Source organism: Clupea harengus, chromosome 8 (genome assembly GCF_900700415.2).
Source record: "Clupea harengus chromosome 8, Ch_v2.0.2, whole genome shotgun sequence".
Taxonomy (NCBI): Eukaryota; Metazoa; Chordata; class Actinopteri; order Clupeiformes; family Clupeidae; genus Clupea; species Clupea harengus.
In genome coordinates this window covers 15,962,893-15,977,020 of record NC_045159.1, presented here as the reverse complement: position 1 = coordinate 15,977,020, position 14,128 = coordinate 15,962,893, and the positions used below count along the sequence as shown (strand labels likewise).

The 14,128-nt window shown below is 41.5% G+C and overlaps 2 protein-coding genes across 3 annotated transcripts; one reads left to right on the top strand and one right to left on the bottom strand.

Annotated features, from left to right (window-relative positions):
- Window positions 1–756: 756 nt before the first annotated feature.
- Window positions 757–3,510, top strand: prdx5 (peroxiredoxin 5). The gene is made up of 6 exons (XM_012827685.3): window positions 757–940; window positions 2,006–2,140; window positions 2,280–2,411; window positions 2,636–2,674; window positions 2,764–2,828; window positions 3,216–3,510. The coding sequence occupies exons 1-6, from the start codon at window positions 848–850 to the stop codon at window positions 3,322–3,324; spliced, it is 573 nt and encodes a 190-aa protein (XP_012683139.1). The 5' UTR covers window positions 757–847; the 3' UTR covers window positions 3,325–3,510.
- Window positions 3,511–4,883: 1,373 nt separating this feature from the next.
- On the bottom strand, window positions 4,884–14,113 carry nxf1b (nuclear RNA export factor 1b). Of its 2 annotated transcripts, XM_031572085.2 has the most exons (22): window positions 13,816–14,113; window positions 13,140–13,356; window positions 12,825–13,011; window positions 12,537–12,620; window positions 12,127–12,231; window positions 11,936–12,016; window positions 11,731–11,800; window positions 11,539–11,627; window positions 11,239–11,346; window positions 11,030–11,139; window positions 7,774–7,810; window positions 7,582–7,653; window positions 7,323–7,378; window positions 7,120–7,227; window positions 6,432–6,490; window positions 6,218–6,333; window positions 6,092–6,134; window positions 5,907–5,979; window positions 5,584–5,766; window positions 5,378–5,438; window positions 5,171–5,236; window positions 4,884–5,027 (listed from the first exon to the last, which is right to left on the bottom strand). In XM_031572085.2, exons 1-21 carry the CDS (start codon window positions 13,841–13,843, stop codon window positions 5,198–5,200), a joined length of 1,926 nt encoding a protein of 641 aa, XP_031427945.1. In that variant the 5' UTR covers window positions 13,844–14,113; the 3' UTR covers window positions 4,884–5,027; window positions 5,171–5,197. The 2 variants fall into 2 exon arrangements, with proteins under 2 accessions (XP_031427945.1, XP_012683138.2); XM_012827684.3 differs by lacking the exon at window positions 4,884–5,027 and having other exon boundaries at window positions 5,079–5,236; window positions 13,816–14,111.
- Window positions 14,114–14,128: the final 15 nt, after the last annotated feature.

Sequence of the window (14,128 nt, the reverse complement as noted above, 5' to 3'; positions counted from 1 at the left end):
GTTCACTCCGAAAACAGTGTGCACTGTTCTGCAACAGTTTCCAGGTTGAAGGCATGTTTCCTTGTAATGGTGTGAAACGGCTTTGAGGTACAGCCCTAGTTTCTGTTCACGACCAAATCATCTAATCAGAATTCAGAAAACCAACAGCCAAGCAGAATCAAGACCAAAAGCCAATCAGAATCCAAGAAAGAAAGCCAGTGAGAAATCACAAAAGAAAAGGTAAATAGATATGGAGGTGGACTGGGCCTGCTTTGCCAATCATTTGGCTTTCAAAACCCACAGAATAACATAGTGGCTTAGCTTATAACAATTGACTAATACCTGCATATTTACACAAAAATAAAGTTTTACACAAGTCATGTGTTTTTAATTTCTTTCACTGGCTTCTCAGTTTTACTGTCACAACATAATTCCACCTGTTTAGGTCCGTAAATCCTTTATTCTACTTAATCCTTCATAACTAATACAGTCCTTTACAGTAGCATATTTTGGTTTGTTTTGGTTTACTTTAGTTTTAATTAAGGAATGTCTTGTTTAGGCACATTCTTTTTGAAGCTGTGTTAGGCTAAAATAGTTTTCTTCAGGAAACGCTTTGGTTTACATTCTATCTCCTCCTCAGATTTCCATTTTAGAGAAATATATTAGTCTAGACCAAACACGAATCAGTTTAGTTTTGATTGAAAGCGAGTATGCAAAGCCCGGAGAGGCATGGCAGGTGCAAATCATGTTCATTGGGGCGGAGCAATCCAACTTTGGGAACAGCCGGTCAGACTGATGGTAGTACCGTCTCCTGTTGTGGAACCAGCGCTCACACGCCGTCAATTGTGGCTACTGCAGATATAAACCAATGAATCCTGCAACAGCAATCCTCAGAGGGACCCGAGTCGTCCATAACATCAGACCTCTGCACACCACATTTTGCGTCAACATGCCGATTAAGGTAAGATTCACTTGAATTCTGCAACAAAATATGCTGTCATCCAAAAGTTAGCTGCGTGCGAACTTGACCTTGGCGGAAGGCACATTTCGCGTTTTGGACATTAAATGCGCTTCAAATGGCCTAGCCAACGTAACGGTTCAAATCCTAGGCCGCCATGCTGATGTTGTTTCACTCAATAGATAGGCTAGTTGTCACTGTTTCGGGAACGAATTTAACATATTCCGTTTGTAAGGTTAAGCGCTAATTCGTGACGTTCAGCAGCTAACGTTAGCTTACTAGCTAGCTAAAAGAGATACATTAGTTATTAGATTAGATTATTTTACGTTAAATCCTAGATTAAGTTACCCAGTGCTAACCTATGTTCGATTTTAAATGGTATTGCCATGATAGACAATGGCAGGACGATTGCTAAAGTTAGCTAGTTGCTTACGAATTAAGCCATCATGCATCGTTTAACAGTGCATTTAACAAACACGATACTTTTATAATCCAAAAATAGTTCTTGCAGTTATATAGCCTATAGACCGTAGTTATAGCGACCCAATTATTGTAGCATAGCCCATTATATTAAGGTACGTTATTTATGGTATCCATTTGCTATAGGAATTGCATTTTATATTGAACGTGTTTTCAGTTACTTTTGTATTAAGGACTCAAACAGCACATCGGGGCAAGGAATTGATGTTGCCTGCAATTTCTATGATCTATCCCTTCGTAGGCTTCAGACTATTCTGGTATCTCTGATGGTATTCAGTATCCTTTGTTATGCGCATGTGTGTTGATATAGCCCTGTCACTGTAGCAGAATTGGGTAACGTGATTTTTATAGATGAATGGTGCATCAATGAATGACGCCTTTTTACGTTTTATCCCATCTCAGTTGCGTATCAGCTTTTAAAACCGACCAATGAAAGTGTACAGTTGATTCCTGTCCAAAAGATATTTCTGCCTTGTGAGGAAATACAAAAAAAATGTATCAGGGTTATAAATCATCTGTGAATTGCACCTTTAATATTATCTACATAGCAACATCTACTTACAACAGATGACCTCTATGTGTATTTAGGTAGGAGAGCCTCTGCCTGCAGTTGAGGTCCAGGAGGGAGAGCCTGGGAAAAAGGTTTCCATGGATCAGCTCTTTAAGGGGAAGAAAGGTGTGCTATTTGCTGTCCCAGGAGCCTTCACGCCAGGGTGTTCCAAGGTCTGTTCGTCTGTGACTTTCAAATAATACTTTATCAAAAATGACCCTTACTGATTTTTGCAGTAAGCTTACAGATAGGTGTTGGTCAAGATGTATTGTGGTGATGGAGTTTATTTTTTCTTACCATGTTGAAATTTAGACTCACCTTCCTGGGTTTGTGGAGCAAGCTGGGCAACTTAAAAGCAAAGGCATACAGGAAGTGGCCTGTGTCTCTGTAAATGATGCATTTGTCATGGCAGCTTGGGGCAAAGAACATGGAACGGATGGCAAAGTAAGTAGTGGACGAAATCAGGTCATTTATACTGGGCTGTTGGAAGGTCCAAGTCTAACGCACGCAAAGCCAAGTGGACCTACACTAGTTCTAATATTACATTTTCAGTGCTGTAACATTGTACCAGAAATATGGACATACTGTAAACTAGTGGCTAATAGCTTTGCATACTGTGACTTCTTTATTTTTGATGAATTATTAATGACATTTTTTTTAATCCATAGGTGAGAATGCTTGCCGATCCCACAGGAGCTTTCACAAAGGTGAGTGCCTATTAAGAGTAAAAGTGTAGTTTTGATGTATTGTGTAATGTACTGCTTTCTTAGTGCAGCCCTGCTTTTGCGTTATCTAGGCTGTGGATCTGTTACTGGACAGTGATCAGATTGTGCAAGTTCTTGGAAACCAAAGATCCAAAAGGTATTACCACTCTATGTATTTGTTCTCCTTTTTGTTGTTAAACATGCAGTGTTTCTCATCTTCCATATACACAGGGAGTAAGATAACTTTAGATGATTACTACTGCTGCCATCAGGCTATGGTATAAATGTTCACAGTACTGCAAAAATCTTTGTTGCTAACAAAGTGCAACAGGTTTACCCAGAATTCCGTACTGCGTAACGACAACGTCACATCCTGTAGTGGTCAGCCTATTCTAGACCGCTTAGAGGGCGAATGCTGAATCAAATGGGTCAGTTGGATCAAGTCCAAGGCTCGAGTTTAGCGGCAGTCCACTGGGTGGCAGTCTTCATGAGCAGGCACATGGTTCCGAGTTCTCTGCTGATCCGTCTCGTCTGAATTCCTTAGGTACTCCATGCTGGTTGAAGATGGCGTGGTCAAGAAAATCAACGTGGAACCTGATGGCACAGGGCTAACCTGTAGCTTGGCAACCAACATCATGTCAGATTTGGCTTAGACCTGGCTTAACAGCCTGCTCCATAGATCACCCGACAGTATCCCTTGGAAACTAAAGTGAAAAAGAATCAAGCTAAGGCGCACAATAATATTTTTTTCACATAGCTATGCAGAAACCATGTTACACAAAATATCCCTGTTTACAAAATGTATTACTGAGACTAATAAAGTACACCACTGTTCAAAAGTTGAGTCTCAAATGTCTTTGTTTTTTAAAGGAAATCCATAACACTAGAGTCTAGACATTTTGAATGCTGTCAATGAAAATATTTCAATAAAAATCAGCCAGAGAAAGGTCCACTTTTTGTCATCACTCCTGTGCTGAAATTGCACATTGTCAGCTAATCCTAAATGATGTGCAAAGGCTAATTTGTCATTATACAACCCTATTGTATTTATGTTTGTGCTGCTGAAGACAGTTTTGGAAGCAAGTGCCTGAAACCTCAGTATTTTTTGGGTTCAATTATAGTCTAAAACTGACCAGAAAGAACTTTCTCCAGAAACTTGTCAGTCTGTTATGGAGAACTTAAAGCTATTACTTACAAAAGGTTACCAAGAAACGGAAAAACATCTTATAAAGGTTTACATGACTTATTTCACAGAAAAGTGCAAACTCGCACTAAACAGGTTCGAGAAAAGCGGGAGACCCTGGTGCACAGCTGGGCGGCAGGCTAAAAACCTCACGTCTTCATCTGGAAGCTGTGTTAAAAACGCCAGTCATCTTCATCAGTGAAGAGACGACATTTACATTTAGTCATTTAGCAGACGCTTTTGTCCAAAGCGACGTACAAGGGAGAGAATATTCAAGCTACGAGCAATAGAACCTGGTGTAACAATAAATAAATACTACTTTACATTAGAAATATAACAAAATGAAATAAAAAGAAAGAAAGAGTGCAGAAGTGCAACTGCTGTAATTGCAAGTTACGCACTAGTCGAAGTGCCAGTTAGGACGGGAAGTGCTCTCTGACGACTCTGAAATGTTGGCTAAAAAGACCAGCATTCCAATCAAAAAGCCTATTCTGATACTGGCAAAAACAGAAGGAGAAAAACTAAAAGGGCCGACGCTGGACAGAGGATGACTGGGGGGGAAATGACATGTTTGGGTCAGGGAGGGCAAATGGGGAAAATGCCCTGTCAAACCCAGTGGGGGAAATGTGAGTGCTGATAAAATGGGACATTTGTACAGAGTAAAATGAATCTTACACAAGGAAGGTTATCACTCCATGTTGCAACACCATACCCTGTGAACATACCCTGCTTTATAGTAGTGCATTTAATCCTACAACAGGACTATGACCTAAAGCACTGTTCCGTATAATTCAATACCTATTTAAGGAAGCAGTGGTCTGATGATATTCAGTGCGTAATAGATTGGTCAGTGCTGTCACTGGATATTAACCCTGTTGAGCTGTTGTGGGAGCAGTGTGACCATAGGGCAGAAAGAAAGCCAATCCAATTTGAGCAAAGTGTTTCCGACAGCGTGAGAACATTTCTATATTTGCTATTAATTAAGTGAAGTTTCAAGCACAACAGGAAAAACGAATCTAACCTTGTCTATGTCTTGACTATATAGTCTTTATTTTGCAACCAACCTGATGGATAAAAGCATGACATTTTCTGAGTGATTCCACACTTTTAAATAGCAGTATATACGATGTGAAGATTGTTGTCAACTTCATAATGTATCCTTCCTCCACGGCGCTTTATAAATAACAAATATAAAAAAAAGTCAGCAGAGGTTGGCACACAACATAAGATCGTTTTGATATTTTATTCATAATTCATAGTGCAAGAGGTTGTAAAATTCTATTGATGCTTGTAAAAATAAATGTACATGTATGTACATTTCATGACAAAAGGAGGAAACATCTTCACTTTATAAAAGCGACATCTGGGATTTTCCCGTGAGCCTGTGAAGAAGAAAAAAAACAGATTTAAAATACATACATATTTTTCCTCATCCATAACAGCTTCTTATCATTAAGAAAACTGAACACAAATTACGCTCTCAAAACAAGATGTTTTTTGAAAATTTTGCTTTATGCATTTACCTTAAGATCTGTAAAAATTTTAGCAGCTCTGTCAAAATCCCACTCGTTATCCTGAAGACACCTGGGGGCGAAAGGGTTGAACAAATGAATCCTGTTAACTGTTGTGTTAAAAAATACAAGATGGAAACAAAGACCCATGTTTCAGAATAACCAAAAAACAAAACAAAACAAAAGAAGTGTAAGCGAGTAAGAAGCACGGGACTCACTTCTGAGACCACTCCAGATTCATGCCCGACTGCACTGAGAAGGCATTGAGCATTTCCTGCTGGGCGGCGGTCAGTGTGGGCACAGGGCTGCTGGAGGGGGTTGGTGCAGGAGCCACGAACGCTTTGCGGATCTCTTCCGTCGTGGCGTTCCTCACAAACATCTCGTCGTTCACTATGCACAGACTGTAGGCCACACAGCAGAGCAGACAGATTGGTATGTGGAAAGACATGGTTGCTAGTTTGAGGAACAAATCTGGCATCAAGTTATAGCAGTCTAACGAGAAGTGCACACGTTTGCCTAATAGCAATTGCCAAATCCTAACCTTGAATTTCCTGCTGGTACTGCAATGAAGACACGTGAGAATGCCCTGAATGACTCCCGACATTTACCATCCACTAGTACGAGAAAAGAAAAAAAAAAGCCAAGTCAGACAAACAGTTTTACAATCGTTACTTCAATTGGAATAGAACGGAAATGTGACTACCAAAACCTCAAGTATATATTCACCTTCTTTGAACACTCCACTGACCGTGAACGACAAGAGTGTATTCTATATTGAGAAGTGAGAGAAAAAAATAAGTTAGAACATTGCGCACACACAATGAAATGAGAGAATTTGGTATGTGAACTCACTGTGAAGGTGTTCACGTCAACGTTGAAAGAGGCAATGTCATGTTGAGTTTTGGGGAGTTCGTTCAGGAAGGCCACCACATTAAGACGTGTGTGCTTCAGAAGTCGGAATCGGGTGGCTGCACAGCAAAAAGTTTGCCAAACAGTCAGCATATATGTTTTAAATTACAGAAATAAAGAATTCAAATTTTATTAAACTACGTGGGAGTGCACTTACTTGGGTCTTTGAGCCTTTTCAGGTTGCGACTGTCTTTTTGATAGTCTCCTAAAGTACATCTAAAAGAAAATAGTATTAAAATATTAGAAGATTTACAGAGATGTCTTCTATTTAAGAAACAACATGCAAAATGCACCCTCATCACAGACATCTAATACTACAATCAGAAAATGTGAAATCAAGGTTAGGTGAGTATTAACATACATGTCTGGAGACAACCATACTGAAAATAAATGGGCATGAGCATGACGACAACATTAATGGCATTTGAAATTTCTAAACGGCTCCTTATGGTGGCGCTCAAAGGGAGGTTAAGCGTATTTGGTTAAACGTATAAACAAATGCTGACGTTACAGGTGGGCCTTACAGGAAAAGTGTGCTGGTTAGGCTTCATGCCAAAGTGATGTTTGACGAGAGTTTCATGGCAGCCCCCCTTTGACAGTGAGGAAACACCAACCCACTAACACCAGAGATGGACACACTTATATAGCCTATTTATTTGATTTGATTAGAGTTCTTGTTTAAAACAGATCAAATACGGTTTTATGATGATGAACCTGTGGACTTCAGAGTGTACATCAAAATCCTCATTGCCTACTCCACACTGCAACATGTTAGTGTCTTTAGAACTAAAGTAATGGTACGGAAAAGCCACAAAGGCCTATGTGGAGGAGCGTGTGACGCATACTTGGAGGGGTTCTGTGAGAAGAAGGGGATGGTCAGGGAGAAGGTGGCCGTGTCGTGGTAGGCGTCCAGGAGAGGCTGTCTGTCAGCCGAGTCATACACGCTGTAGTACCTGAGGAGAGTTAGAGGGAGAAATCAACACACTTTCACTCATCTCCATGTGCTTAACACACACCAAGACAGAGAGTGTAAAACAGGAAATCTTACTGTTGTAGGAAGATCAAGACTGGAGTCTTTATTTCCTCTGAGCCAAAGTGACTGGGCTGTACAGTGAATATGGAGAGATACAAAAAAAAACAAGTATTTGTTATAAAAACAATTTAAAACAACATTATAAAGCAGTGGAACACTTAGATTGACATTTCTCTCGTTAATACAGTTTCGTTTGGAAGATTTTCTTCTGTTTTTGTTTTGAACGCCCTCATCACCAGTACTTTTTTGGACACACAAAGCAAGCTGCCATTACCTTACACGCCGGCAGTACAGCTGGGGTTACTTCAAGGTCAAATCCAATGGGGGCAGGGAGGTCATTTCCATCCTAGGGCACACAGGTAAACGTCAGAGTAACTTCCAGAGAACAGAGCCTGTTCATGCTGCTGTAGACTGACCATGATCAACCCAAGTCTTAAAAGAAAAGAAAAATCATAAACGGACATACCAGTTTCAGCAGTCTGGGGAGTCGCTCACGAACGGCACTGTCCAACATTCAAAACACACAAGAGAGGACAAACAAAGCACAGAGTTACTACATACAGATCATGATTGATCTATGCCTCTCTGTATGCATCACATCCAGGTACTGAACCCACTGATTCCATATATTACTTCAGCCTGGGTTGTGCCAAAGAGAAAATTTAAATGTGAAGGCAAAGTGTCTGAACCTAGACTTTCCACCAGCAGCCCTGCCCCAGACCCTACCCCATCTACCCCTGTAGGGGATAGGCAGAGGTACCCTGGAACAGTCCCTACCCGAAGCTCAAAACTTTATGGATTTGATGGGCTTTATTGGTCAACAAAGACAAATGAGCTTTGGAATGCATCTTATTGGCACTAAAAGAGCCTCTCCTGCTGTACTTTAGGAACATAGCAGAATGTAATAACGAGCAGCTGTTCATTTTGTGATTTGGCTATGGTGTCCACAGCAAAGGAACCACAACCACTAAGAATGTGTGAGCGTACAAAAAAAACAGACACAACAATTAAACACAGCTGTGTTTTGGAATAAACCATCGGATGATAATTACATCATTATTCATTTTAATGGCACGTTCAGACCTGAATGTGCACGCCCATTTACAAAAAAATAAATCTAAGAAATGTTTGCAGAGTAACTTTCAACACCAACCAAAATTCAAGGGCACAAGTTACCCACCCACCCTCCGCATCAACCAGTACTTACCCCTCAGCGGTGCTCACCACCATCCCCCGCCGTCTCGGAGGAGTGAGGATGCGTTAGGGCATGGGGGGTGGTGACCAGTAGTGAGTGTGCAGCTGCCCACTCTACTATGAACTGGGCAGGGCAGTCAGGTGCACGAGCACAGAGCTGCTGCTCAAAGGGTGGTGGTGATACACAGGGCAACCTTTTCAGCAATGATGCTGAGCGATGTTGCCCAGGCACTTTTTTAACAAATTTAAATCGAGAATGGAATCATCAGTGGGCCACTTGTTATGCGATCATCCAATCAGAACAATAGAAATCGATCATGTGATTGCCTGTCACAACTGCTCGAAGATTTGCCCCACGCATCATCAGAAGTTTAAGGGGCCACTAAGCTTAAGTTTAGAAAACCTGAGATAAACCGCACATATCATGTGTGTGTGCACAACTGTCTAACAACTTGGATCATGAGGAGTTTGAAATGTACAATTAAGACTACACGAAGATCAGCATACGTTAGATGCTGTCAGATCTGGGACAAGCGCAAGTGTTAGGGAGAGAACCACGAAACAGTCAAGAGAGAGTTGCCGGTCACTGTGGCCACTACAGATATGATAAAACTGTGCATTAAATAAAGACTCAGGCTTCTTAACTAGTTCTTAATCATTTTCCTCCAATTAGTGTCATTGCTGTGCAGATGAAACATGCAAAGAACAGAAAGAAAATGACTGATAAGCAAGGGTGTCAAATAAAGGTTTTAATTAGTAGGAAATTAAAGGGAAAGCACACCCACATGAAGGACAGAATTTGTTAATGCCAAAGAGCATGCAGCACGGGACATGAGGAAGGGGGAGGAGCACAGAACACAGCCAGCCAGAATGAACAGAAATGTAACGCCAAGCATTCTCCCCCACTACAGAGCACTGTGTGCAGATTCCTAGCACTGGAGTTTTGCAATGTTGCTGGATTTGATTTCATAAAAATAATAATATCCAAGGATCACAATCTACTCAGTTTCAATCTCCCATATTTGAAATGTATTGTTTGGAGGATAACCCCTTGAGATGCAGCATCTCGTTTTCGAGGGGGTCATCATTACAAATTCAGAGTGTAATGCTCTGGAGTGTAGTGTGCCCACAGCAAGTTAAGCACGGCGAGCCAGCCGACCGGTGCTTCAGTCAGCAGGGACAGAGGTCCCATAGAGTCAAACTGGGAAGCCATGGTCAAGTAGAGGTGAGGGGAGGTGCATTTCTGCCTTGTGGCACCAAGATAATTGCCCTTTTCACGTGTGCCCTTGAGCTCAGTGCGCACTCAGGATGTTCAGGAATGGGTTCCTGACTCTCCAGTCGGCTGATGTACCGCTCAGGCTGTCTGCTCACGTCTTCTCTGTGAAGCGCGTGGATGAGGCCAGTTTTTTGGCTGTGCCTGCCTTAGGTCGTCCCAGAGAATGAAGGTGGGATCTTACCCGTCAATGGCTAACCAGCCGTCTTCACTGACAAAAAGCATGAGGTTGATGGAAAACAGGGCAGATTGTATCACTATGACAGAGGCTTAAAGAGCTGGTGTTAACAAATGCCACTTGAGATTTACTTCCTTGGTTGCTGGTGAAAGACAGCCTTCAAAAAGGCAACATCTTTTTTTACAGGTGAAACAGAAAAAAACACACATAATCACTTTTTGTAGGGCACACCTGAATGTGCAAATAGAAAATGGCTTTAGTTTTCAATTTTGAATGACAAAGGTGTGTGGTGACCTCTGTAGGGGGGAGCATGGCCTACATAGCATGGAAAAGGATGACACAAGCAGTTCATTCAGAGTGTGAGGCAGGGAAAACAGATGGTGATGCAATGAAAAAAGCACTAAGTCCTAACGTCGAATATTGCTATCGCAGCACTTCCTGAGCAGAGCCCTGAGTGTAATGTACATGATGCATATTGAGTCGGAGGAGTGGAGTTGTGGTTGGGTGCTGCTGGAGGCAGTGGCTGGTCATCCGAGTGCCCGGGTTAAATTAGTATGGTCAGGGCATTTGAGGCTGGGGCATGACAGAGATAAACTAGCAGGTGAAAGCTGTGTGAGCGAGCGGGCGGGCTCTGTTGTTTTGGTTGACCGTGAGCCTGGCCCAGCCTTGAGGAGAAGAGAGTGGCGTGGTGATTTAAGACTTATTAGATGACACTGGTGTGGTTATCTAATGTTCAAGCCAAGTGCATGAGGTCTCCTTTCTGAACAATGGTGAAAAGTAGTGGAAACATTTGTGCTATATGCCGTATAAGAATGTAAGTCAGAGAACAGCATACACTACACTCATATTTAAACAATGCGTACTTTTACGTCTGTGGTACCTTCCTGCCTCACCTTTGTCTTATATGCAAATAAGAAGTGCTATTTAAAGGGGCAGTGCATTTCTATTAATTCCAAATCAAGGAAAAGGCAAAAGTAATAGATAAGCAAAATAAAATAGGCAAATAATAAACTGCCGCCATCCTCTCATGTTTTTCACATTCTCTCAGTGCACTAAGGACACTCATGCTGGACTAACCTGATGTATATGGTCTGGTCCTTAAAATGCTGGCAGAGGGGGTTTCCTTCCAACCACAGCTCTGCAAGTCTGAGGCCCTTCAGCTTGTCCAGCTCCCTTTCAGATCTAATCTGAACAAGCAAAAATGATTCATCAGAAACCAGCCGTAGACCAGCATTCCCATGGCAACTCAGCACTATCAACGTTTTCATTCACTATAAGAGACCCACCTCATTATGGGAGAGATTCAAAATCTTCAGGTTTGGTACCTTGGATACAATACTGGAGAAGTCGTCAAGTCGGTACAGCCTGTTATTGCTCAGGTTTAAACACAACAGCTTTAAAGGGAAGATATTGAAGAGGAGAATGCAAATTAGGAAGGACAAGGAAACCGCTTTTTTCCATCATGGAAAGATAATATAGCCAAGCTTGTGTGTTGAGGTAATGAAAAATATCTCTCGTTCCTTTTCAAGACATGGGATGCAAGTAGCAGAAATCTTGTTTACACTTTAACCAATGTCATGTCTCACCTCTGGAATGTTTTCTTCAATGATTTTAATAACTGCCTGCATTGAATTCTTCCTCGTCAACACAACCTCTATGTTCTGAGACACCAAGTCTGTGGGAAAGAAAGAACAGTGGGAATATCATAAGTGAGACAAAGGGATACATGACCATCAAGTAAGACCAACAACAACAAAAACTCTAAAACGTGTTCTTACCAGGATCTATCCTTATATTATTCAGATCAAGAGCTTGCTGGGAGCCATCAAAACGTTTCGCCATACATTGCTAATAAGGGAGAAAGAGAAGAAATAAGACACAACACAATTCAACATGACTACATAAAACCAACAAGATCACTTTCTACTAGACACAGAACAGTACTGTCATATGTCGTAGATCATCATAGCATAAGTGTCACACCTTTAAGTGTTCCAGATCTTCTGGCTTTAACTCAGTGGTGATGAAGGCAGGGGGAGAACATGGACTCATCAGAACATTCACCTGGAAATGACACAAAGTCTCATTAAGACATGCATCTATGCTAAACAATATTTCCTTTCAAAAAAGAGGAGAGAAACATGCCAACAGCTGTAGTCATAAAACGGACGTACCTTGTAGCCTTCTTTATCTGTGATCTTTCGTGAGACTTTTGCCAAAGCACTTGCAGTTGTGGAATCCTCAATATAGAACATAGCTCTATGGCCATCTGTATGATACTGTGGACATAAGAGGAGGACTTGCCATCATTAGGGACAAATCCTTGAAATGAAACACTCATATTCATACGACACGCAAACGTATGTCATAGTGATGAAATAATTGTAAAAGTAATGAACGTTAGAAGACATGATAAAATAATAATTATTATGCACTACATTTTCATTTCCTGATATTATTTTGTTCCCTATTCATGAAGAATTTGGTTTGTCTAGAAATACTTTTTGATGCCAATTTGGTATTGCCTTTCCAATAACGTTAAACATAAAATTTGAATAAGGGTGACACAAAAAAAAAAACTTACATGAACAGGAAGGAAAGGCACAGAGCACAGATTCCGCAGGGCTGTCAGCAGCCACTCCTTGTCGTACTTTTTACCATGTGGAATCTGAGGAAAAAGTATAGGTCTGACATCAGCAAGGCCAATGCCTTGCACTCTTCACAGATAAAAACATATAAACTGGCCTTGGTCAGTATGGACAAAATGTCTTTGTGAAACAGAAACAGATTACAGCTAGTGACATAACAAGTACAGCTAAATCCCTTCATGGCATTTAAACAAAATAACTTTTAAGGGTTAGCTCAAACTCACACTCATTTTAAACCACTTCTTGCATCCATTTCCTCCTCCTCCTCCTCCTCCTCCTCCTCCTCCACCACCACCGCCTCCTCCTCCTCCTCTTCCACCACCTCCTCCTTGTCTGCCTCGATATGAACCACCGCCTCCTCCATCCCCTCCTCTTCTGCGATTCCGGCCATTTGGCCTTCCATATGGGTTACTATAACAATAAACATGATTTTCAAAACTGGCTGGCAAGGGTTTATGCTGACAAAACAAACCAATCACTCAAAAATACAAACAACACAACGCAGGTGTAAAGTTCCGAAAACACACACACACACTCACAATCTACGCTGTGAACTGTCATCTTGTGAACCATCATCCATCATGGCTATGTCGGCATCGCTCTCTTCAAACCTTCCCTTGGACCCAGTACCAGCGGCCCCACCGTGTCCTCCGCGATGCCTCGATTTAGAAAACTGTTCACTGTATACGGGCGCCCTGAATGGTCCCCTGCCTTTCCGTGTACGATGCTTTGGACCTCCGGCTCGATCGTCATGATCTGAAGCACAAAAAAATGGCCCAGATGAGGCATGTTGTGATATTTCACACATCAAAGTATTTGTGCAATGTTACTGTGCTGCAAATCAGAATAAATGCGATTAAATACTTCGGTGCTATACTGAGTAACATTTGTCTGCATGGACCCTTCTGAAAGTGCACGCATGAACAAATACCACCAAGCATTACTAGCTAGCAAACAGACACAGGCTATCTGCAAGCTGTGTTCAAGTACGACTACACGAAAGGCCTCCAACGTTAACCATCTGTTGATGTTTTGGTACCCTGGTGTAACTGTTTGGCCAATTAATTGCTAAAGATGGTGAACATAGCAAGTGGTTAACTCAAAGCGATTCAAGTAATATATATTGACCAACTCGACAAAGTTAACACAACGTGGAGAGCTAACTAGCGCCAGTTAGCTAGTGAACAACTCATGCATTATAGCTAGCATTCTTACCATTGTGGTAACGGGAATCATCAACCATTGTCGTTAGTTTTTGGACGTCCTCGCCTGGGGATTAGTTCGTGGCCAGTGACTATAGCTGATGTGTTACAACCATATGTGTTCATGTGATGTTTACAAACGTTTAAAATTATTTCCCCAAATAGCTGTAGGAACAAATGCCCTAGCTCGGTTTCTTTGAAAGCTAGCTATTGCTAACTAGCTCAAAGTGAGTAACAGATTGGACATGCGCATTACAACCTGATAACATGGCCATGATCGAAGTGATTGTGACATGCGCAGTCTACAACATGAAAGAACATGTATC